This window comes from Podarcis tiliguerta (genome assembly GCF_965153285.1).
Source record: "Podarcis tiliguerta genome assembly, chromosome: 5".
In the NCBI taxonomy this organism is placed as follows: Eukaryota; Metazoa; Chordata; class Lepidosauria; order Squamata; family Lacertidae; genus Podarcis; species Podarcis tiliguerta.
In genome coordinates this window covers 64,222,853-64,247,514 of record NC_139538.1, presented here as the reverse complement: position 1 = coordinate 64,247,514, position 24,662 = coordinate 64,222,853, and the positions used below count along the sequence as shown (strand labels likewise).

The following is a 24,662-nucleotide window of genomic DNA, read 5'->3' as shown; positions in this document are numbered from 1 at the left end:
GTTACAGACTCCTCTAACTCAGAAATATTACCTCGGGTTAAGAACTTTGCTTCAGGATGAGAACAGAAATTGTGCTCCGGCGGTGCAGCAGCAGGAGGACGCCCCATCAGTTAAAGTGGTGCTGATTCAGGTTAAGAACAGTTTCAGGTTAAGAACAAACCTCCAGAACGAATTAAGTTCTTAACCCAAGGTACCACTGTATTGGTGAAATTAACATAAAATAATGCATTGTATTAGGGAGAATTGCTTGGAAAATTACATACAAATAGGTGTATATTATGTCGGATGTGCAGAGAAACCTTAACAATGTTTTGTGAAACTATAGTTGACAAATTTGTCTATCCTTAGCGTTGGAAGCAAGAATGTGGAGCCCCCTCCTGGAATCTGCCATCAAAGCAACCACTTGCCATTACATCATAAGAAGGCTGGTCTTGCTTAAAATATCCGCGAGGCCCTTTTTAAACAGCGTGCATTCCTGAACTCTGACAAATATATTTCAACACTGATTTTCCATGTGTCTCCCATTATAGTACAAAAAGGGGGGCACACTGAAATCTTGATGATTCAACTGTTAGAAAAAGGACATGAAAATGGCTTATTTATCTCCAAAGGCCATTTTCCCTAACATTTTCGTGCTTCTTCCTAAAGTCCCAAACTTTAAACCCAAACTGATCTGCAGTTGCTGCTAATTAAGGCAGCCCACTTTGGGACTTATTATATGTGACTTTCAAAGTTTCTGGTTCCAACTTTATGAGTGGAAGCTATCACTTTATAACAGCTTGTGGGGGTAATAGAATGTAAATCTATTGATTAATACATACATATATAATATATATATATATACTACAGTGAGAGAGAGAGAAGAATTGGTCTTAATTTAGCTTCCAAAAACCAAACCAAAAGCACAGAGTCTGTACACTGTTCACTAGTTATTCACTATCCACAGAGCTAGCTTTTCATGCCCCTATTCCACTGTCCTACAGTAAAAGACCTCTTCCTTGGATATTTATTCTGCGTGTTACTAAAACCTCTCTTTAGTTGTTTTTCTTGGTACAGTTTTTAAAAGAATTTTTAATTGATTTCATGGTATGTTTGCAAATTGCCATGTGACTCATGTGAACAGCAAATCATTATACACACACACAAACATACTTTTTATATATTATATATATCTATATACACACATACAGTAGTGCCTCGCAAGACGAAAAGAATCCGTTCCGCGAGTCTTTTCGTCTTGTGGTTTTTTCGTCTTGCAAAGCAAGCCCATTAGCGGATTAGCGCTATTAGCGCTATTGGCAGTTTAAGGGCTATTAACGGCTATTAAAGGCTTAAGGGATTAGGGGTTTAGCTGCTAAATGGCTATTAGCAGCTTAGCGCTTTAGAAAAAGGGGTTGGGGAGCGGGGAAAAAACTCAAAAATTTTCGTCATTTTCATCTTGCGAAGCAAGCCCATAGGGAAATTCGTCTTGCGAAGCGCCTCTGAAAACGGAAAACCCTTTCGTCTTGCGGGTTTTCCGTCTTGCGAGGCATTCGTCTTGCGGGGCACCACTGTATTTGTGATAATAATAAACTGCACTGTAGCCAGGCTGAGTCCTTGGTGAAGGCAGGATAGAAATCCAGTCAATATGCACTAAGTGCTTTTTTTTTATTTTCAAAAATTAAGTACTAGTATTCACATCTTGCTAAAAGCGCTGTGGGTGCCCACACATAATGGTGGCCATGGGCAGCGAGAAAATTGGTGCCAATATTCCGTTCTGGTGAATACTGTCACAAAAAAGCTCTGAATACACTTAAATCCATTTTATTTGGTATATGGTCATGTTCTATACTCAAAAACACTATGCAGCAAAAAGATAGAGATGGGTTGATGGTATAACGTATTATTATATGCAAATAAGCAAAAACATTGATGCTATGGAGATTAGAAAAATCTGCCTGGCATTAGGCATTGGGATAAACATTGTCTGAGATTGCTGTCCTGTGTACAGTAACCTGGGTGTAAATTGCACCAAAATCACCGAGACTTACTTAAAAGGAACCTTGCATAGGATTGCATTGCAAGCCCCCTTCAGCTTATCCTCTTGAAAACTGCTGTGTCGGAAGTTTGAGAATCTGTTATCTTGTTCTAGGCATGAATTCATTAACGCTGTGTCCTGTTTACCAATTAACGCCGTGTGTCCTGTTTACAGAGCACAATGTGAGACGTGAACAAAAGACACCAGATTCTGCTCTTAAGACAAAAATAGATTTTGCTCACTTTGAGTTTCCATTATCTAACCTCTCTACAAAAACAGCCTGTTTCTCTAAAACTGATGCAAGAGAGACAATGGTGCGTGTGGTTTTTCATGTCTAAAAATATTGCTCAAATCTATGTTAACATACATATTGTTTAATAATTTATTTAACTATGTATTTTTCCATCTCTCATGTTTGGTATGTATTAGCATTTGTGTGTATTTTGTGTTACATCATTAACTGCAAATTGGTAGCAAGAAGACGGGTGAGTAAATAGAAGCTGAACTTTTTGCAGTGAGTATGTAGCAAAGTGTTCATGTGATCCCTTCATTTTATGCTCAGATCCCAGTTTTACCACCTGACTACTCAACCCACTTTCCAAGAATAGCAATGTGGTGCCAAGCATCCAGAAGTCAAAAGACGAATGGAGGCCTCTTCTCACAACCCAAAGACTGTCCCCACTCACTTTAATTAATAGAATATTATGTCAGCTTAATTTATCCCAGTTACTGTATTGAGTTAGGGTTTGTTAGTCTATCACAACTACCCACTCAAAAGACCTATTTTTCATTTGTGTTTGTATAAAAAATATACTATTCCTAAGGGTAGTCACCTTTGTTTTCCTACGCTTGCAGTTACTCTGTTCTTTAAATAACAAATCTGTTTAACAAAACTTTTTTTAAAACTACAATAAAAAGCACTCATTTTAATGTGTGTGTTGTTTTTTTTAAAAATACAGGTTTAAGTGCCTTTGCTGTTTGTTTGATTATACATCCTTGTACAATTCTTCCAAGACAGAGAAGGAAATTTGAAATCAGCATAAAAGAGGCATTTTTTGGTTACAGTAAGATCTATTATCCCTCCCCACAAGACCATGCACTTCTGTTTATAACACAGATTCTTATCAAGCAACATAGAAAACCTTGTCATTGGATCATATGACTTTAAAAGCTAGACATCATACAAACCCAGGTCAACAATCCAAACTTTCTGAAGTTCTGAGGATTATTTAAGGAACGTTCAGCTAAGTGATAAAGTCAATGACTTTCAGTTAAAAATTCTCTGTCCGAAATAACATTTCCCCAGCTAACCTAGCAGACTGGTTTTCAAATGATATCCTTCTCACCTCGCACACATTTATTCAGACCCACAATTGACTTTTGCCTTGTGCATTTTGTAAACATTGTGTAGACAGTGAGCTGCAATGACCTAGCTATCTGGTCAAAGGGCTGCATGGAGCAGAGAGATACGGCCAGTTAAAGTTTAACCGACAGAACTGTAAACCAACCTGGGGTTTGTTGAACCTTTGGAGTTTGATATGATGATTAGAGTATAACCAGAGTGACACGTCGCAAATTCAGCATAATCAAGGAGAACCCTTCCAGGTGGTGATCTCTGAAATTGCTCAGGTACAGTTTTATTCACTTTGATACCTTATTTAAAAATAGGGGATAGGCTGCTAAGTTTCTTACTGTCAGTTATTATAATTTGTAGGGAAGGACTTAATCTCAGCTTGTTCAGAACAAGAGAAGAATTTTTAATGTAAAAATTCAATTGCACAAGTCTGCAGCTCGCAGGATGTATATGGCTTTGTCTGCAATCATGTGTTTATCATACAATTTCCCCAGTGCTGGTAATCAGTTGTTACCAGTGGTGTGAGAATGTTGATTTTTAGTATTTGCAAGATGCAGACAACTGCTGAGATAGATACACTAGCGGCAAAGGCTAAAAAGTTGCCTTCTTGTTGTTTGCATGGCTTGCCTTCTCTAGCTTTTCGCCCAAAGCATTGGACATCAAACGCAGACACTGCATCCAGTTTTATAGGAAAGATAGCAAGACCAAACAGCCACCAGAGAGAAATTGGTTGCTTTCATTTAGAAAGAAATGAGGAGGAGGTAAAAGAGGAGTTCCTGACTTCCCCCGCTCCACCAATTCAATTTAGATTTGTTAAAGCACAACTCATGGAGGCTAATCATTGTGTGAATGTTTCACTTACAAAGCAGCTACTCTCTAAGATAAACAGAATTCTTGTTCTATTTCTGCATCCATAGCTGTCTGGTTTGTAAGGAAGCACCTCTATGGCTAGCCAAGATAGGTGCCTTTCACTACCGTGTACCAAAGTGTGTACTATAATTTAAAACCAGGGAATGCAAGATAACAAGTAGTATCTTTTAATCACGACTATTACCTCTGGCCTCACGGTGTTCTATTTTAGATCTGGAAAAGATGAACAGAACACCAAATTAAACAAAATGGTTCATATTAAATTGCCCGCTGACAGTTCAGCATTTAATGCAAATAGGGTAGCAGCAAAAGACAGACCCGCTAAATTATTAGTGTTGTGGGCCCAGAGTCACCTTTTGAGGATGACATACATTATACCTTTGAGGGCAGGGACTGAACGAATAAAGGTGTCCGTATTACTGATATGGTGCCATTGCAAGAAAAACTGAACACAACTTAAAGCATACATCTATGGATGGAGGGGGTGGGAGAAAGAGATGATGTATTTTGCCTTATTGTTGCCTCTGTGTTCAATGGATTACTACTTCTTGCTAAAGAAGCAGTATCATGGGCAGTCAAAGGCAGGGAGAGAAATGCAACTACTGTACAAGTGGAACCAGCAACAAAATGTTGCAAAGTAGAGCAGTGTTCCAGACAGCCATTTATTTTTTTTCAGGAGACCCCATTCCATTTAGCCTGCACCTCGGTTTCTCATGTTTTCCTTCCTAACAGTCAGCATTCTGTAGCCCCTGAGCATGTTCAGACTTCCTTGAGCTTTTTTGCAGAACAGTTGGTACGCTTAGATTACCCCACAAAATATATATATATATTTGTTCTGTAAACTTTGGGGCTTTCCTGACTATGCTGACATTTCTCTCTTGATTGAAGTTGGTGTCATTTTGGCTACACAGGAGAACAGCACTCAGAGAAATGAGTTTGCTATTAGTGTAGTTCCCATCAACCATGTTTAGTTATCTCATGCTGCACCTTAAAAAGGCAACCTTTGTGTTTATCTTTATCATGAACTGGATTGTGCATGATGTTGAAGAATATTTGCCTTGTGACATATACATGTGTTGCTTACACACACACACACACACACACAAACAAACAAACAAACAAACAAACACAAGCACACACACAACCCCTAATCCTATCTCACACAATCAGAGGTGTTTGTTTCAGTATTGGAGCTGCTGGCATACTGTCAGCTGCTATCCTCAGGTAGGAGATCTTGGGCTCTAACAATAATTCTTACTTTCTCTCCCAGCAATGAAAGGAATATTGGCAGGGCAGAGGGGAGAACAGGCAAGTGCATCAACTTGAGGGCTAACTCCCTATTCCACTCTTGGGGAAACAATCCTAGATTTGGAAGTAGGAATAATTTCTGTTCAAGCCCAATGAATATATACTGAAATTTGCTGGTATCTTATAGTGAGAAAAATCCAATCATGATGTAGTCCATTTATGAATTGCTTGGCAACTGTAGTTTGCAGTACTTTTTGTTCCACACTCAGGCTACATCCACACCATACATTTAAAGCACTCTTATAGCACTTTAAGAGTCATTGCTTCCCCGAAATAATTCTGAGAAGTGTAGTTCCTAAGGGTGCTGAGAGTTGACAGGAGACCCCTGCAGACGGCAACAATTCCCAGCACCCTCAAAAAAGTACCGTTCCCAGGATTAAAGTGTTATAAGCATGCTTTAAATGTATGTAGATGTAACATCTGTTCACCTAAGATGAAGTTGAGGTCTGCTTTTTTTATTTGTTCCCAAACATACTGTCCTTTACCATTCCAATGCGATTTGTCTAGAAGTGTCTCTGGCAAGTCAGTGTTTTCAAGTGAGTTGGTCTATTGATCTGCAGAAGACAAACACCATTTTTCTTATCTTATTCATGGGCACAGTTACTAGGCTTCCAGCAAGAGCAGCTAACAAGCAGCCTCCAGAAGCGAAAAAGGGGGGTAAAGCACAGCAGGAGCCTGGAGGGAATGGTAATACACTGGAAACCTGTGTTTCCATCAGATTGAGAAATCCCACGATCTCTATCTTCGCAGTGTGCATTGATCTTTGAACAGTCAAGACAAATGTGTCTGCAGATTGGGAGAGGAGGGGGAGGAGAAACCACAGCAGAGTGAAGCATTATGAATTAGACTGTTCCAGCTAGATCCTCAAAGGGAACCGAGAGCCAGCCATTCAAATGAGAGCGCAACATGTAGCACGGCTTGTCAGTTTTTGGTTATTTTGGCAATGCTGGCGTTATTATTTGCCCATGGCCGTGCAAACGAAAAGGAGCTGGCATCAAAAGAACATGCCGCAAAAGTGGGGTGGGCACAGCTCAGTGGTGCCATGCATGCAGAGGATCCTAGTTTGATCCCATTCTAAAAAATAATAATAAACACAGGTATTAGCCAACACTACAAGACTATTTTATATATTGGCAAGACTAGCAATGATTAAGATGAAAAGAGATGGTAATAGGATAGTTATCTTATATAATCTAATGCTGTAATCAGTTGGTTTAAAAAACAGCAACATGGGGGAGAGGGCTATTGAAAGCTACTAGCCATGATGGCTAGGCTCTGCCTCCACAACTGGAGGCAGCAATGCTTCTGGATGCCACTGGCTGGAAACCACAAGATCTTGTACTCAAATACTGTTTGTGGGTTTCCCCCAGGCAGTAGGCTGGCCACTGCAAGAACAGGATACTGAACTAGATGGGCCATTGGCCTGATCCAGCAGTGTCCTCTTAAGTTATTATTCCTTAAAAAAACCAACACCACTTATTAAATGCATAATGGATGACATACTGTTAGGAAATATAACCCACCTCCTCACCCCCACCCCAGAAATGAAATGCCATGGTGAGCAATAAGGAACATGTTTCCCCAGTTTACTTGGGAACTCTTACTTATGTATCATATACAGTGGTACCTCGGGTTAAGTACTTAATTCGTTCCGGAGGTCGGTTCTTAACCTGAAACTGTTCTTAACCTGAAGCACCACTTTAGCTAATGGGGCCTCCCGCTGCCGCCATGCCGCCGGAGCACAATTTCTGTTCTCAACCTGAAGCAAAGTTCTTAACTATTTCTGGGTTAGCGGAATCTGTAACCTGAAGCGTATGTAACCCGAGGTACCACTGTATATGAAATGAAGAGAACTAGTGTTGTATGATGGCTAGAGTGCTGTCTTAGAGAAGGAATACTCAGGTTCAAATGCCTGCTCAGCTATGAAGATCACTGGATATCCTTCAGTCAGTCACCATCTGACTGAAGAAGTCTGCTGTTCTAATCTAGACTTGAGTGGATAAAAGGGAAGAATGCGGTTAAGTTCCCCCGTTCAATCCCAGTGTCTCCAAGCAGGATTTCCTCTCTGAAAACCTGGAGAACTGTTCCTGGTCACTATAGACCAGGGGTGGGAAAACTGTGACCATCCGAGATGTTGCTGGACCTCAACTCCTTTTTAAATTTTCTGCTAGAATTGGATGTGATTTGCAGACATGGTCTCCCCCTCCAAGGGGATGAAGCTTTCTGAATTTCAGAATACTAGCTGCAGTGGTTCTCTGACTTTACCATTTTTGGGTGGGTAAAATATAAATCATGGGGTGGAGAGAGCATGGCTCTGCAGGAAGACTGGGGTGGAGAAAATGTAAAAAACAAAACACCCAGCAAGAACTCTTTTTGCCCAATGGTCGCTTGTATGAGGTGGACTTATGCCCTGAGGTATTTGGGGAGATATAATGAAGATTTCACAGGGGAAAGCATAGATTCACATGAAAAGCAAACACTGTTTTTAACCTCCACCAAATCCCTGTGACTAGAATGCCCTGGAAAAATAATTCACTGTGATTAGAAACTAGATCTGTCTGTCAAAATGAATTATCTTCCCCACCTCTCTATCCACTGCCTTATAAAGCTCTGGTCATTTCCCGAGTCAGCTTGGTTGTATTTTTCAAGAAAAAGAGGGAAGAAATGGTTGTGAAATTTTTGGACAGTCGAGGCTACAGAGTGACTGCTCAGAGTCCCTGATCTGCCTTGAGATGCCTTGTTAATTGTGAAGTCCGACTTGGAAACATGAGAAACTTCCCTTCTTCCCCTTGATTTGCATAATTTGGGGTGCACATGTAAGTCGGTGCACATTCCTAGCTGCTACAGCTTTCTCCAACACTCTGGGCTCACCTCCTTCCAATCAGCATCTTGTGCGGAAACACACTGTGTGGTCTGGTCTGTGGGAGAATAATTGGGAAACGTTGCTTTGGATGGCAAAATAGTGTCAGTCAGATTTTTCCTTCCCTTGGTGATCCAAAATATGCTATGTATTACAAAGTAATTTAGATATAGTCATGTGTATTGTCTGAGGTTTTCTGCTGGTTTAGTGCTCTGAGATACATTCCCAGAAGATGGGAATTTAATGGGTGTCTAGACAAAGGGAGCCTCTATTGTACTCAGATTTAATTATTTATTTTACTTGTTGCATGAGCTGACAATGCCCACATCAAAATTATATTAAAAGGGTAGAAAGATTGTAAGTATTTCGACTAAAAAAAGGAGAAATTATATTAAAAGTCCCCTTCTATAGCAGCTTTTGAATGGGAATAAAAAGATGCTCTAATTTTAACTGGCCAATAGAATCCCTTTCTTTTTGTAACACTGCACTTCCAATTCTGAGCTACAGAATACTAAGGAAATTAGAGTCTTAAAAGCAATCTGATAGTGAATAATATCCACCCTATAACAATTTTGCAAACATTGGCAGCTTCCAGTGTTTAACAGAAGCCACCTTAGAAGAAGTGAGATACTGTAAATGTGAAATGGTAATGCAACTTCAGACAGTACTTCACAATCAAACAACAATTAAAAATTGTTAAATTCCCCTGTTAAAGCAGAAAAGTAACTTTGATAACAAAGGCTTAAAACTAGACATGAATGGGGCAGCCATATGTATTAATGGGTGTGCCTGCACATTTTGGGGGGAGTAAAAAAATGCATGGGTGAGGGTAGCTAACTCTCCCCAACACACCCCAGACACTTATACTTCACTGGGTGGTATTCAGCCAACTGTTACTCAGAGCAGACCCATTGAAATCAATGTATCTGCCCTGTTACAGCTCGTTTCACTCTTACCTATCAAAGCATATCCTCCAGCATGTTTAGGCCAAAAACCGGGACTCACATCTTCCCAGCCATGTTCCCACATGAGTCACAGGACCCACATGAGATCACAGAACCCAGAAAAGTGCACTTTGGGACTCTGCAATCTTGTGCATTTGCAGGCCTCTGTGATCTTGCAAAAACAGACTGAGACAGTCGAGAGGTATGTCAAACTTATTTACCTAGTTTAAACATTTTAAATTATCCTTTGATGGTAGTGGCTTTCCAGGTTGAGTGTTATTGTTTTCAGATTCATCTTACTACTACTAAGATGGTGTCTGCTAGATTCTGGAAGCTACTATAGTTTGCAAAGCTGTTACAGGCTAAATATGGCCATGAAGCTGGGTGGTCTTAGGCCAGTTACTGCCTCTCAGCCTAACCATCCTCACAGAGTTGTTGTAGAGATTAAGTGTGGAGGAAGAGAACCATGTACACCACGTTAAGCTCCTTGCAGAAAAAAGTGGGATAGAATGCAATAAATAAATATTATCCATCACTCATTGGTGCTAGCTTGAACATTACTTAATGTAGATTCTCTCCCCCAAATTAAAACTTCTATTTTCTGCTGTAATTAGGATGCAGTCCCATACCCACTTACTATCCTAATACAAACAAGCTCCTAAAATTTGAGTTTCTTTGTACAGGTGTTCATTCCAAAAGCATTGTTTACATAAAGTCACAAAGCCATCATCATTTACTCAAGGTATGTACAGATCTCAAACTGACAAAGCAAAGCAAACCATCAGTTTTCACGTTGGTTTAAAATCACCAACCACTGTCACACAAGCAGGATATGTGAAGTGGTGAAACTTTCATTATTATATTACAAGGGGTAAAGGTAAAGGGACCCCTGACCATTAAAATTGTGCTCATCAGGCACATTTAGATAAACTTAAGGCCTTAGATAAAGTTAGGGCCTAACTATACATGATGTCACAATTTAAGGAAATAAACATCCCAAGGGGCACCAATGGGATATCCCCCCCCCCCAGTGTTAATTGCTATGCTGGGTTGTTAACTGAAAATATGGCCCATTAAGGGAAAGTGAGCCAGGTGCCTACAAGAGCCACCATTGCCCCTCAATGATGCAAGTAACACAAATCATCTGGTTAATGACGTGTGTGTGTGATGCTGATGTGATTGAGAAACATGCCCACACATTTATGGTACAAGAGGCAGTTCATTGAACTTGACCACGGGGGGGAAAACTTTTTGTTCTCTCTCTTTTTAAATACAACTTCTCTCAAAGCCTACTACCTGAAATCACACATTCCCTAAACACAACCATTCCCTGAAGAAGGCTTTTCTGAAACATGACCCAATCATGTTATACAATATTAACTGTACAATTGTAGAAATTGTTGTATTGTTTTTAGTTTATTGAGTCTGTTTCTTATGTATTTCATCTTATCGTACACCACTTGGGTTGCTTGTGGGTGTGAAGTGTTTTATAAATCTTCAAAATAAAATAGCCTTTATAGTTCACTTTATAGTGAGGCCTGTTGTATATTTCTTGCCTGAGAAATCTACAAAGTCCCAAAGTCCCCCCTTGATTCTCTTTGCTTTGTTCAGGTGTTGGATCTTCTACTTTTGTTTTCTAATTCTTTTGAATGATTCGTGTACAGTATCCCCACCCATATTGTGGTGCTTTCTTTTTCAAAAATATTAATCTGCTTAATTTATCTCAAATTTGATTACAGTGAGCACCCCTAATTAACCTGATTTTTTGGTGATAATCACTCACAATGGAATCAAATCAAAAATCCGGGGATGGATTGGCCGGCACACAGAAAGAAGCTACCCTCCGCACATTAATGCAGCGCACAGGATATAGTTTGATTCAGGTAGGAGTTTCCCTGTCAAATTATTTCTCCTTTGGGACTGCTAATTTAAAGGTAAATTAAGCACCCCAGCTAAAGTTCGATCAATGACTTTCAGAACTTAGTGCTTAAATAAGCTGTCTCTCCCTTCCCACCCACAATGTGCATTGAAAAAATATAAACATTATTCTGTTATAAGGTACAGTGCTGCATGCAATGGGACATTTGATTCCTACCTATGCTGCACCTGGTGGTATTCCAGATACAGAATGCAAAAAAAAAAAAAACACCACCATGTGATCTGGCTTATACAGCAGCCATGCAGTCTCCTTCAGGAGGGTGTGGTCTTCCAGAGGGTTCACATTCCCACAACTGGAATGAAAAAGGAAGGAAGCAGCGTTCACATGGTGAGGGCAGCATTTGCATGCACTGACAGCTTCACATGATAGCTCTACAGTCAAGTACTACAATGTAAGCAATTTAATTGGCAAAACAAAAGTCCACTGCAACCATACAAATCCGACTATCTGTATATTCTACCCTCTCAAGTTTGTCCTGGTCCCACAATCTCAAGTGGGCTATGGGACAGTGTTGCTTTTGAGGGGGGGGGGCACCAAATATATTGACTTGGCTGAAGGTTCTAAGATAGCCTTCATCAACTGGGTCCCCTCCAACTGTTTTGGACTAAAACTCCCAATTTTTCTATGATACATCTAATGAAAGCCAAGATGCAAGAACAGACAAAAGTTATGACCAGGCAAAGAAAACCTTCTGATGTGTATAAAAAGATATGCAGTGTTGAGAATTAAGCCAGTTTTTACAACATCTTTGTTCTCTTCAGGAAAATGGCCAAAGGAAATATGGAGGGCCGCCACCAGGCTGGGATGGACCACCACCAGAAAGAGGCTGTGAGATTTTCATTGGAAAATTACCCCGTGACCTCTTTGAAGACGAACTCATCCCGTTATGTGAAAAAGTAATGATTTAAACTGGGCAGATTTCATTCACTTACACACACACACACACACACACACTCATATCCTAGGAATTTGACTGTGCAAACAGCAGAAATCCTGAACCTCTCAGCAGAATCAGGGTGGTAAAAGAGAAAAGACTCACGCAGCTCTTCACACATAATAGGACAGGCATGTTTCCTACTCTGAGAATGTCTCCAGTAGGAAGAACATTGCCATATGGGAAACTGCCAGTGTGCCACAGTGGCTCAAGCATTAGCCTTCTGTGTCTAAAGCCCAGGGTCAAATCTCTGGTTGACTATAGCGTAAACTAGGAGGCCTCACATAAGTCCTACCTTTCAACCTAATAGTTGTTGAGTGATTCTTATAAGGCCAAGATATTGCTTTGAGCTTCTTAGACTGCAGGTTTCCCACAGTCATCTAGTTGGAACAGAATGGGGGACTAGATGGGCCTTTGACCTCATCCACCAGGGCCTTTCTTTTATGATGCAATTCTGAACAAAACACAGTTCTAATAATTTGCATATGACCCTCTGTGGTTTTAAGTACTTACTGAAGTCGCTAATTTGCAAATACAATTCTCAAGTCAGCTTCCAGCTTCCAGGGTGCAAGCCACAGAAAGCTAAGTATATAGTATCAGGAGGACTTTGTGTGTGCAATGGCTCAGAATGATTTCACAAGTGATACTAAGAATACTTTTTAGCATTGTCTATGCCACTACTAAGTGTTGTTAGTGAGATATATAAAATGGAAAGAGAATTTTTTAACTGAATGTAATTATGGAACATATGGTGCTATTTTCATTTCCAGTTACGGGAATTTTGAAATGCTAATTCAGATCCAGATACCCCTTCACCAAAGTAGCTGGAACCAACCACAGATACTTACAATAGTTTCCACTGCTTTATATAAATGTTTTGAGCATATTTTATATGTCTGGTAACTTGCATCTGATGAGGTTGACACTTGCTTCCTCTCGTCTCCTGAGACATTAAATGTGTTATGTCTTTAAAGGTGCCACAGGATTCATTGCTGTTTTTTCTTGCAGCGGACTAACTTCTGTAACTTTTGGATTATGTATTCTCAAAGCCCATTTATAAAATACCTAAACAAGTCAATTGCTTTCTATGCTGAGATACCACGTTAACCAATCCATGTTCATTTGGAAACATCAATTCATATTAAGATTCACAATGTAAACCCATAGGTTAAAATGGGGAGCGTCAGAGCAGTTGGGATGATCTATTACATGCTCAAGGCTGCCAATCAAGCAACAGCCACCATATCACTTCATCACATATTCCACCTGTATCCCAGTATCTTGGCTGAAATGTAAGTGCAGAATGAGGAGAAGCAAGGAAAAGTTGGTATCTTGAACTAGGTTATATTGTTTGTAATACTGATATTGACAAAACTAGTGACACCCATACAGTGCAATGGACAGAGTTTGGGCCTGGAAAGACCAGGATTTGAATTCCTGCTTGGCTATGAAACTCAGTGAGTAATCAGGTGGCCAGGTGGCCTGCACTTTTTATATTCATATAGAAGATGGAATTTCAGCAAGTGAAATTTCCCTCTTCCACACAACTCTTAAATGTGCAGCAGCACAGTCTTCTTTTACACCTGCCCCCCTTGCCAGATGTACTTCACAAGTTTTTGTGGTGATATCATGGGAATACACCATATACTCTCTTGAACTCCTTGGAAGAAGGACAAGAAGCAAACATGATAAAATAAACAGTACAAATCTTCCTTCAATAGGATTATCCCTGCATTTTGGGATCTATGTCCCATTTTTTATATTCAGCACCATAATAATCACTTTCTTGCAGCTTAGTTCTGAGTGATAGAACCTCTGAATATGGCAGAGTGAGATCTTTAGACATGAATTATTATAACTGTGTCCTGAGAGAACATTCTTATAGCCTTTATTCACATCATTGCTCCCATTAACATCAGTAAAACTATTTTTGACAGTACCGCCTAGAGAAACAAGCCTTGGCAACAGGGTCATAGGCTTCTGCGATGAGACAAAGTATGGGGGGAAGATAATGGGTGGATGGGGTAAATATGACAAGTCCTCAACCACATCCCATTTCCTACTTAGCCAAAAAAAGTATCGCCACTGCTCATGACAGTGCTGTTAAAGATGTGGAAAAAGAAAAATGCATTGCGTGAGTATCTAGCTAAATCTTCATGTGCAATGGAGCATTGTCTTTTCTGCTGTTATCGGAGCTTTGGTTTTTGCTGTCTGTGGAGCTGGAATTGTTCATCAAAATTTTGAAGTGTGGTTGCAATGCCCGTGAAGACTACTAAGGGCATCATTAGCACAGACACAGTCCTGCGTCATATGCCAGCATCTTCTTGTTTTGGTGCCTTGTAGTGATTCTTAGTGAGTGCACAAACCATGCTTCCCCTCTCATGAGACACACCACCAATATGCTGGGGCAATTGGCTAGTGGTACAGTATTTATACCCAGGCTTTTAATGAGGGCTGGAAGGGATCCAGTCATGATAACCCTTTGGGTGAAGGCAAGACCTGGCAAATCCAAACAGTAGCTAAGTACTATAGGATGTGTTATTGTCTAATGTGTGAAAGCTGCTCTAAGCCAGAGCACCCTGCAAGACATAGATACACACGTGTGTGTCCCCCATCCCAAGTTTATGGTGTTATCTGCACACAGGAGCTCAGACAGGGTGTAATCAAGTTGTGTTAATTGAGGTCATTTGCTTTGCTAACCTGCCCAACGGCACCAGCTCAGCACAGCCTGGACTTCGATACATGCTGCCTCTGTTTATTTTGACTTTGTACATGGGTCAGAAAGCAAATCTTGAGTAAAATGTGCTCTGGTTTATGGTCAAGGCAATGGCTAAGCTAATCTAGAGTGAAGCAGAAATACAAACAGAATCACAAGAACAAGAGAACTTTGTCCAGAGATGTTCTCTAGTGCAGACAAAAGTTCCCTTTCCGTGCTCGTTTATGGAAGCTCATGCTTTTGCTTTTGCAGATTGGAAAAATCTATGAAATGCGGATGATGATGGACTTCAATGGAAACAACAGGGGATATGCTTTTGTGACATTCTCTAACAAACAGGAGGCCAAAAATGCAATCAGGCAACTGAATAATTATGAAATTAGGTAAGCATTGTTTGTTTAGTAGTTTTGCATATCTCGCTGACACCTGCAAAGAAGGTCTCAATTTGAATATAATGCAACAAATACAATAAAAGTCGTGCTCTTTAAAACAAAACAAAAAAATGGGAAAACTAAAGAAATTGCCTTATATCAAGTTGGACTATTGGCCTGCTTAGCTTAGTATTGTCTATAGTGATTAACACCAGGAGTAGGTCTCCTTGCCTAAAACCATGTGCAGCAGAACAAAGGGTCATGTTAGTAATCAGCAGCTGAAAAGCCTGTGGGCCATGTCTGTATGCCTAAGACTCCACAGCTGCCAACTAGAAGCAAGAAGGTCATGGAAGAAAAGTGGCCTTTATGGCAAAAGAGGGTTCAAGAAGACCAGTTTGGGTGCAAGAGGAGTTGATCCCCAACTCCACTGACAAAGTGATACTTTGAGAAGCATAGCTGGTGTCTAGAGATGACTACTATGACTACCACTACAACAAGAAATCATTACTATTTTTGTCACAGAATAAATACACATCTGTTGATTATGTGTTAACTAGTGCTTGTTGCATGTGAAACCTTATCTTGTTAATATCATTATTTTTGGTGAGAACTACTTGCATGAGAAAATTCTCTAGCCCAGGGATAGCCAGTGTGATATTCACCTGATGCTTTACTGCTCTCGTCAGTCCCAATCAGCATAGCCAATGGTCAGGGATGAGGGGACCTGTAGCAAAGCAAAATCTAGAGAGAACCACCCTGACTATCCCTGTGCTAGGCCACTCTTAACATTTCTTCTCTAAAAAAAGCACCTCTGAATTTTATTGCTAAGTAATGAAAACTGGGCCCTTTATATCAGGCATAGGCAAACTCAGCTCTCCAGGTGTTTTGGGACTACAACTCCCATCACCCTGACCACTGGTCCTGTTAGCTAGGGGTGATGAGAGTTGTAGTTCCAAAACATCTGGAGGGCCGAGTTTGCCTATGCCTGCTTTATACTTTTAAGGGCTGGTTCACTTGACTTCTGCTTGACTAACTACACTGTTCAGAAAGTTTGACATGAGAGCATTGGCTCTAAACTGTAATCATGGGTCAAGATTTCACAAAGAGCTAAGCCTGTTTCACCATAAAAACAAACAAACCTGGAACTGTTGTTTGTATGCAGGAATGGTCGACTCCTAGGGGTTTGTGCCAGTGTAGACAACTGCCGTTTATTTGTAGGAGGAATCCCGAAAACGAAGAGGAGGGAAGAAATTTTGGCAGAGATGAGGAAAGTTACAGATGGTGTCATTGATGTCATTGTATATCCCAGCGCTGCCGATAAAGCCAAGAATCGTGGTTTCGCTTTTGTGGAATATGGAAGCCATCGGGCAGCAGCTATGGCAAGGCGGAAACTGCTGCCAGGTAATCTGGAAAGAAAGGGGATTTTAGCATGTCTTACACTCTTCCCTTTTCTCCATTCCTTATGCCTATTGGCTTTTAGCTATCATTTTTGCCTCTTTTATATACAATTTGAACATGAATAGTGGAAAAATTCCCCTAGGATTCAGTACATTATATGCTAGCATTTTAGGGTAAGCGCTAGCACAGTTCTGATTATTTCACAAAGTGAAGCTTCACTCACAGTGCACGCCTGAGCAATGAAGAAATCAAATAGTAACTATGAGAGCCTGTGTCTTCTCATCTATGTGCAATCAATAGCACATTTTACAATTATGTAAATTCATTTTAGCAATAAATTTAAGTAGAGAAAACCTGTATTGTCAAAATCACCTACTTAATGGGTTGTATCTAAGTTACACTCAGAGTTACACACATTGAAACAAATGTACTTGATTTCAATGAACTGTTCTTGAGTAGGACTTAATTGGACTTCTTCGTCCCATTATCTTTCATTTTATTTATTGTCATAGTTGTGGAATTCTGATTACTCCACAGGAAGGATACAATTATGGGGACATCCCATAGCTGTAGACTGGGCAGAGCCAGAGGTTGAGGTTGATGAAGATACAATGTCATCAGTGAAAATCCTCTATGTGCGAAATCTTATGTTATCAACCACGGAACAGACAATTGAAAAAGAATTCAACAATATTAAACCAGGTAAATAAAATTTAAAAGGCAGCTTGGTCAGAGTTGCTCAGAGTTTGTTGGTAAACTACTGTAAGAATAATAAACTGTTTTTAAAAAGTTCTAAAAGGAAATATTTTTTATATGGGAATATCAGGAAAGAAACAAAGCATTTTCCATGAAAAATCTAGGATTGAAAAAAGAACACCACAATTTACATGCTACTATGAGAATATCAGGACACGGGTGGCGCTGTGGGTTAAACCACAGAGCCTAGGACTTGCCAATCAGAAGGTCGACAGTTCAAATCCCTGTGACAGGGTGAGCTCCCGTTGCTCGGTCCCTGCTCCTGCCAACCTAGCAGTTCAAAAGCACATCAAAGTGCAAGTAGATAAATAGGTACCGCCCCGGCGGGAAGGTAAACGGCGTTTCCGTACATTGCTCTGGTTTGCCAGAAGCAGCTTGGTCATGTTGGCCACATGACCCGGAAGCTGTCTGCGGACAAACGCCGACTCCCTCGGCCAATAAAGCGAGATGAGCACCGCAACCCCAGAGTCGGTCACGACTGGACCTAATGGTCAGGGGTCCCTTTACCTTTACCTATGAGAATATATCTTCTCCACTTTCCTCTTGTGGATCCAGAGCTAAACACTAGAATACATATGCTATATAATATACTAATATAATTTAGGAAATATATATATAGGAAATGTTTTATTTTAATATATATTTAGGAAATATAATAAAAGAAAAGAAATTTATTTCATTCAGGATGATGCATTAACTAGAAAACCCCCAAAATGGATATTTTTAATTGGAGAAATTGGCAATCCTCTGCAAATTTGAAAAGAAAACAGATATGCTTTCTCCTACTCGTATGAAGTTTGACTACTGACTGCTTTAAATCGTATGAAATCTAAGATGTTACTAAGTGCTCAGGTTTCAAAACAAGCATGGAATGTTCTGAAGAGCAATATTTCACTTTTATAAAATTCAGCATTGCATTCCCTTTCAAGAACTCAGGAAGCTCATTCTTCAAGATTTACACCCCAAAGATTTCCTGCCCACCCTTCCAGCACATAGAAGATGGCATGAGCAAGGCAATGTCATTCATTGCAGTGTCAGGTGGCAGTGGTGTAGTAGTCGAGGAGCAAGACTAAAATTAGAGGGGACTCAATTCAAATCCCTACCCAGCTATAAAGCTCACCTTGCACTAGTCACCATCTCTCAGTCAAACCTGAGGATAAAACTGGAGGGGATAAAACACACACCATGCATGCCACTTTGAAATCCTTAGGAGAAATATTTGATGAAATGATATAATGATCGAATTGTCAGACCAGGACTTGGGACTGGCACACCGTATAACCAGCATGCAGATTATTTTTGTGTTCTGACCTGTGCAAGTAACCAAGTTATGGCATTGTTGGTGGCTCCTCCACTCTGTTAAACTGGACTGCCGGCTACCAGAAGTTAGGATTGTTCCATAAACCAACTAACACTCAGATTTGTTTAATTGCATATGCTTGGAAGAAAGCTCACCCCCCCTCTCTCTTTTTTTTTTTTTTTTTTTGGTTCTGCAAACCCAGGACCTCAATTAACATTTTTAACAGACCGTACTCTCTGAAATAATTTAATAAAATATTGCATAATCGGCCATCAAAACAGAAATTAACAGGCGTAAAACTTCCATTCCATTGCACAGAACTCTGAACACAAATTCTCCAGTGGCTTGTTATAGGCCCAAAGCTACGATACAAAAACTGAGTGATAAGAGAAGCAATTATACTCAGCTTCAGAAGTCTACATACTTAGCTAAAGATATAGCTTCTGTGAGAGGATATTTTTTAAGCTTTATTTTTCCTGAAGTTATATGTGTGTTTATTCAATATTACAGTTCTGTTCCTTTGGATTTTTACTCTTCCTCTATCCCTGAGGGGTTCACAACAAATTTAGTAGACATAAAATACTCAAGTGATCAGAAATCAAAACCACAGCCCAAACATGTCCACCCATGGCACCTCATTCTACCATTTTCCCAGTGCAGTGTGTTCATCTATTGTTGTGCATTCAACTTTAAGTAACTGAGATTAGACACAGGAACTTTGCTGGTAGTCGCTTCTGCTTCTTATCTATCAGCAAAGTGATGATTCGGGCAAGAGTTCTTGGGCAATCCCCACTCATCCAGAAAATCAGGTTTCAAATCTTGAGAAAAAAATCTGGAACATTAGGTAGTGAGGATTAAGTAAGGACTGCAAACCTTCCCATCACTACCCACCCACATCCCCCTCTCTAACTATGGACTTCTTCACCATAACAATGTTTTAACAATTTGAGATAGTGTAGAAATATTTTGCTTTTAAGTTAAACCCTGACCTTCCTTAAATTAATTACATCAGGCTGACATCCACACACAAAATCAGACCATGTCTCAGAACTACTTTTCACATGAACGTGGGGAGGGGGTGTCTTTATGTTAACATGATGCTTCCTACTAGGTGGATAAGCCAATGTGCCAAGAGGTTCATCATACCCATGTTAGGAGCACCTTTCTGCAGACCGAAGGACAAAAATAAGCAAGACTGGGCACATAAGTAAGTTTCTATAAGTGGCCCATAGCTTGCAATGCCCAATTCTAATATTTATTTACTGTAGAATATATTTTTTTTAAAAAAAAAATTAATCATATTAGCATGGCAGATTAATGACCAAGGACACAACTCAAGCAGACACTTTCCACTGTAGCAATATCCAAGACAGACCTAACCGCCAAATCTTTTCTGCAGGGTCAGTGGAACGGGTAAAGAAAATCAGAGACTATGCATTTGTGCACTTTAATAACAGAGAAGATGCTGTTGAAGCCATGAAAGTGTTAAATGGGAAGGTAATGCTGGATTAATTTAGTATTGGCTAGAAGGGATGTAGAGAGAGCTGCATGTATGTGGCAAAATAAGAGTTTACAGTGTGTGTGTGTGTGTGTGTGTGTGTACAAACCATAGCGCTAGCAATGAAAGACTTGCCAGAGTTGTGCATGTTTGACCTGGATGGCTTTGGTTTACACTAAAGTTATTTACTGGTCTTTCAAATCTGTGATACTTGTTCCATTGTTATGGTTTGGATCTTGACACCATTGCAGTAAGACTAAAATCATGCTTCCTATTTATGGTTCTAGAATTGTTCCAAGTACCAGTGCAAACTGTTATGCAATTTCCCCTTCCTCTGGAAAGAACACAAGGTCAACCATCAGATTACAATTCGTATACCACTTGACTGCCACTTGCCCACTGAGCAATCGTGTGGGCATATCCAAAACACCAGGAATGCATGGTGCTGGCATGGAGACTGCCCATGCACCCATTTGATGGCAGACTTTCAAACATCATAATCCTCCTACATGGACTCACTGTTATATGGAGACATCTTCAATAACCTTCCACATGAGGGCTCTTAGATGGGAAACAGCAGGGCCTGTAGGGGTGACCTCATATGAGAGGAAGCTCCATACGGAAGGAAGCATCCCTTCAGATACTGTGATCCCAGATCATATCTGAGATGTGAGAGGTTTAATATCTGCCACAGTATTAGAGAGTGTATTCATGCATTGATATGCCTCATTTTTCTGTCATGTCTTTTTTTTGTTTACAGGTGGTGGATGGCTCTCCCATTGAAGTCACATTAGCCAAGCCAGTAGACAAAGACAGCTATGTTAGATACACCAGAGGCACAGGAGGGCGAGGAACAGTGTTGCCAGAATATACTTATACATTTGGGCACGTATATGATCCTACTGCAGCCTACCTGGGAGCCCCAGTATTCTATGCACCTCAAGCCTATGCTGCTATTCCCAACCTTCATTTTCCCGCTGCGAAAGGACATCTCACCAACAGGGGCTTTATCAGGCCACCATCCATCAGAGGTAATCCTTGCTCACTGGAAGTATATAACGTTACCACTACAGCCAAAGTTCAGAGAAATCTTGTTTACATCCTTTGTAGCTTGGCAAGTAGTTACATTATTGCAGTAAAAAAACCCACACAAAACACCTGGGCACTTTCTCTCAGATGGTAAGGCAACTAAATAGTAGTTTCCATAGGCAACCTGAGCGCACAGGTAGGTTGGGATCAGGCATTCCTTCAGGTAAGCACCAGATATTTGAACTGCGCTTGGAAATAGAGCAAAAGTCAACATTCTGTTGCATACCTTCAGTTTGCCTTTAAAGGAGGAATGTGGCCCTCCAGCCAGCATAATCAATGATCAGGAATGGTGGGAGTTGTAGCCTGTCAGTACCTAGAGGGCGACAAAGCCCTAAAGCTTACTACAATGGTTCCCCTTAATACAGTTGTCTGTGCAACCACATATTTTATTATTATAGTTCTCTATCCTGCCCTTCCTCCAGCAATCTGTGGCATTATTGCCTATGCTCACTTGATCCAACTATTTTTACCTACACTTTCCCACAATTCAGCTGCACATTGGGTGGTTAGCAGTGTAGACCTGTGTTGTGAAACAAGTTGGTTGTACACAAAATGTGCAGATCAGTTCTTGATTATGGGGAAGGTAGCTGAGGCAATAACAGTTTTGGATCAGTGTAATGTCAAGAGCAGTGTTGCCACTAGGTTAAATCATGCCACATTCTTCCTCTTATAGAGGTATGACCTGTATTGGGATAATTCACCTTAACTCAGGAATGAGGAACCTCCAGGTGTTGCTTTACTCACGCTCCCATCAGCTCCAGTTAACATGGGCAATGGACAAGGATGATGGGAGCTGTAGTCCAACAGCATATGGAAAGCCACAAATTCTCCATCCTTGCCCTAACAGTCTCTCTCTCCCCCCACCCTCTTATTTTGCATTCACATCTAACCTAAGTACCACTTCTCCCATTTATGAGTCTCCACATTAAAATTAGGCTTTAAGCAAATGAAAATAAAATTCCACAAAGAATCTTAAACAATGCAGTATATGTCCTCTATAACTCAATGAGGCTTACCTCTGAGTAGGCACATATAGGACTGCACTGTGAGGGATGAATTACTAAATTACATACATGTGAGTGTGTACCATCCCATAATTTCAGTTGGAATCTGTGTTAGGAATGGGATGGCATATAAAAAGAAGTTCCTAGTTTGATGAAAATGGGGTAAAATGTAAATACTGAAACTGATGAATTTAAATTTATTCCTTTGTATGTTGATCAGTCTAATTTGTAGCTATTGCTCTTCATCCATAAAATGGGGATAGATTTGAAAATGGGCATAAAAAAATCAAAATAATCTGTGCATGAGCTCAATGGAAAGGTAAGCTTCATATTAAGCCAGACAGAAGAAAGGAGATGAGGAGAGCAATTTATAATTAATATGTTTTTACCCAAACCACCATATATTCCGGCAAATCACAAAATGAAGACTGGCCCAAGACCTGGCTTGTATTATTAACAGTATGCCTGGAATTCAGCGCAAAATGATACTGCTGGAAGGATGCACTTGTGGCGTATACATTGCAGCAGGCAGCAGTTCCCCAGTTCACATTGTTTTCTTGACTGAGGCCTTTTTTTTAAAAAAATGAACCTGAGGTGCCTGAAGCTTTGTTAGCTAATACTAAAAATAACAAACCCCTCCACAAGGTACAGTCCCATCGGTGCTTGTGCATATCCATGCACATTATTGCCCTTCACTTCAAAGGCAATAAAGGGATTCTGTGCTTTGCACATGGCTACTTTTCATTGAACTATGTTCTGTAAACATGGAAACAGCACAATAAACATTAGTATCAGAGGCATAGGGCTGTATTCAACTAAGTTCTACTGAGAGGAGTCGCACTGGAATTAATGACCTAAGTCAGTCATGTTTCTTAACTTCAATGGGTCTCATCTGAGTTGGACTAGCATTGAATGTAACCCATAAAAGCTTTAAGCTTTACTCCACACTGGTGGGGCTAAATATAATGAAGAGATTGAAAAATTGTCTACCCGGCACTGTCAAAATCTGCTGCCTGAGCTCAGCCACATCTCCTTATCTAACTGTAGGGCTGGCCTTGCCCAACAGTTGAGCTGGTCGTGGTGCCCAATAGATTTTTATATCGCCATCACCAGTCTCTGTAATCATGTGTCAGTGTGTCGGATCAAAGTCTTCCAATGAATTAAGAATCGGAGATTTTCCGGTAATTTGATTCAGTTTAATACCTTCTTACATTCCTAGAAATTTACATGAATGTACCTGTAGGGGCTGCCGGAGTTAGAGGACTAGGAGGACGTGGCTACTTGGCTAACCCTGCCCTGGGTCGTGCATACCAGCTCAAGGGAGAGAAAAAAGGGGAGGACAAGCTCTACGACCTTTTGCCAGGAATGGAGCTTACGCCAATGAATCATGGCAGTTTAAAACCGCAAGGAATCAAACTTGCTCCACAGGTGGGTAAGACATATTTAGAATAAATGATGCTCCAGCTTTTGGGCAATGCATGTGTCTTAGCTCTAGATACGTAAAGCAGATGTAAAGAAAAAATAATTCCTGGGGTTCATCTTTGTCTTCCCAGTGGCTATGGGGTTTTTCCAGCTACAATTTCTGCTTCTGCTTCAGCTTCTGCTTCTCTCTCTCTCTCTCTTTACCAATTTTATCAAGCCAAATTTGAATCTGAAATAGCTGTCTTAAGGCTGATAGATCCAATTGTTTTTTTAAGTAGAAAATGTCCATAAGAAAAAACTTTCCTCCATTTTCCTCATCTATTTGTGGACAAACTGTGGGGATGTTACCAGCTACTAGGCCTGTAACTCAGTGGGAGAGCACCTGCTTTGCATGCAGAAGTTCCCAGTTTCAATTCCTGGCATCTCCAGGCAGGAGCTTCTGCCAGTCACTATAGACAATGCTGAGATGGACCAATGGCCTGCTTCAGTATAAGGCAGGTTCCTGTGTCCTGAAAGGTAGAGATAATCCAGCAGAGCAGGAGATGGCCAGTTCATCCCTTACAGAAGGCTTACTACTCAGCAAGATCAGGTTAGGGTAATATATGTAAATATTATTTGTGGGACTGATCCAGAAGGAAAATGTCTTCCAGCCAAACAATCTTCAAATTACAAATCAGGATAGCTCTGATGAGGTCAGATCAAACATTGTTTGCACCATTGCACTGTGGCCTTTCTGATTAGGTCTTGTAGACTGATTTGGGTCTATAGACTGGATAGGACCTAGAAACTACTCAGAGAAAGATGCAATGTGTTTAATTTAGTTGTAGTCAGAATCAGTGTGTCTCAAATTACAAACTGTGTTTATTCAGTTTATTTTAAATT

At 40.3% G+C, this 24,662-nt stretch overlaps 1 protein-coding gene across 1 annotated transcript in view; it reads right to left on the bottom strand.

The window, feature by feature from the left end:
• PRKG1 (protein kinase cGMP-dependent 1) overlaps window positions 1-24,662 on the bottom strand; it is a 653,626-nt gene that overhangs the window by 605,947 nt on the left and 23,017 nt on the right. Inside the window, exon 3 of the mRNA XM_083443672.1 lies at window positions 16,453-16,719. Within this exon, the coding sequence (XP_083299798.1) occupies window positions 16,453-16,610 (158 nt within the window). The 5' untranslated portion in view covers window positions 16,611-16,719. The remainder of the gene's footprint in view (window positions 1-16,452; window positions 16,720-24,662) is intronic.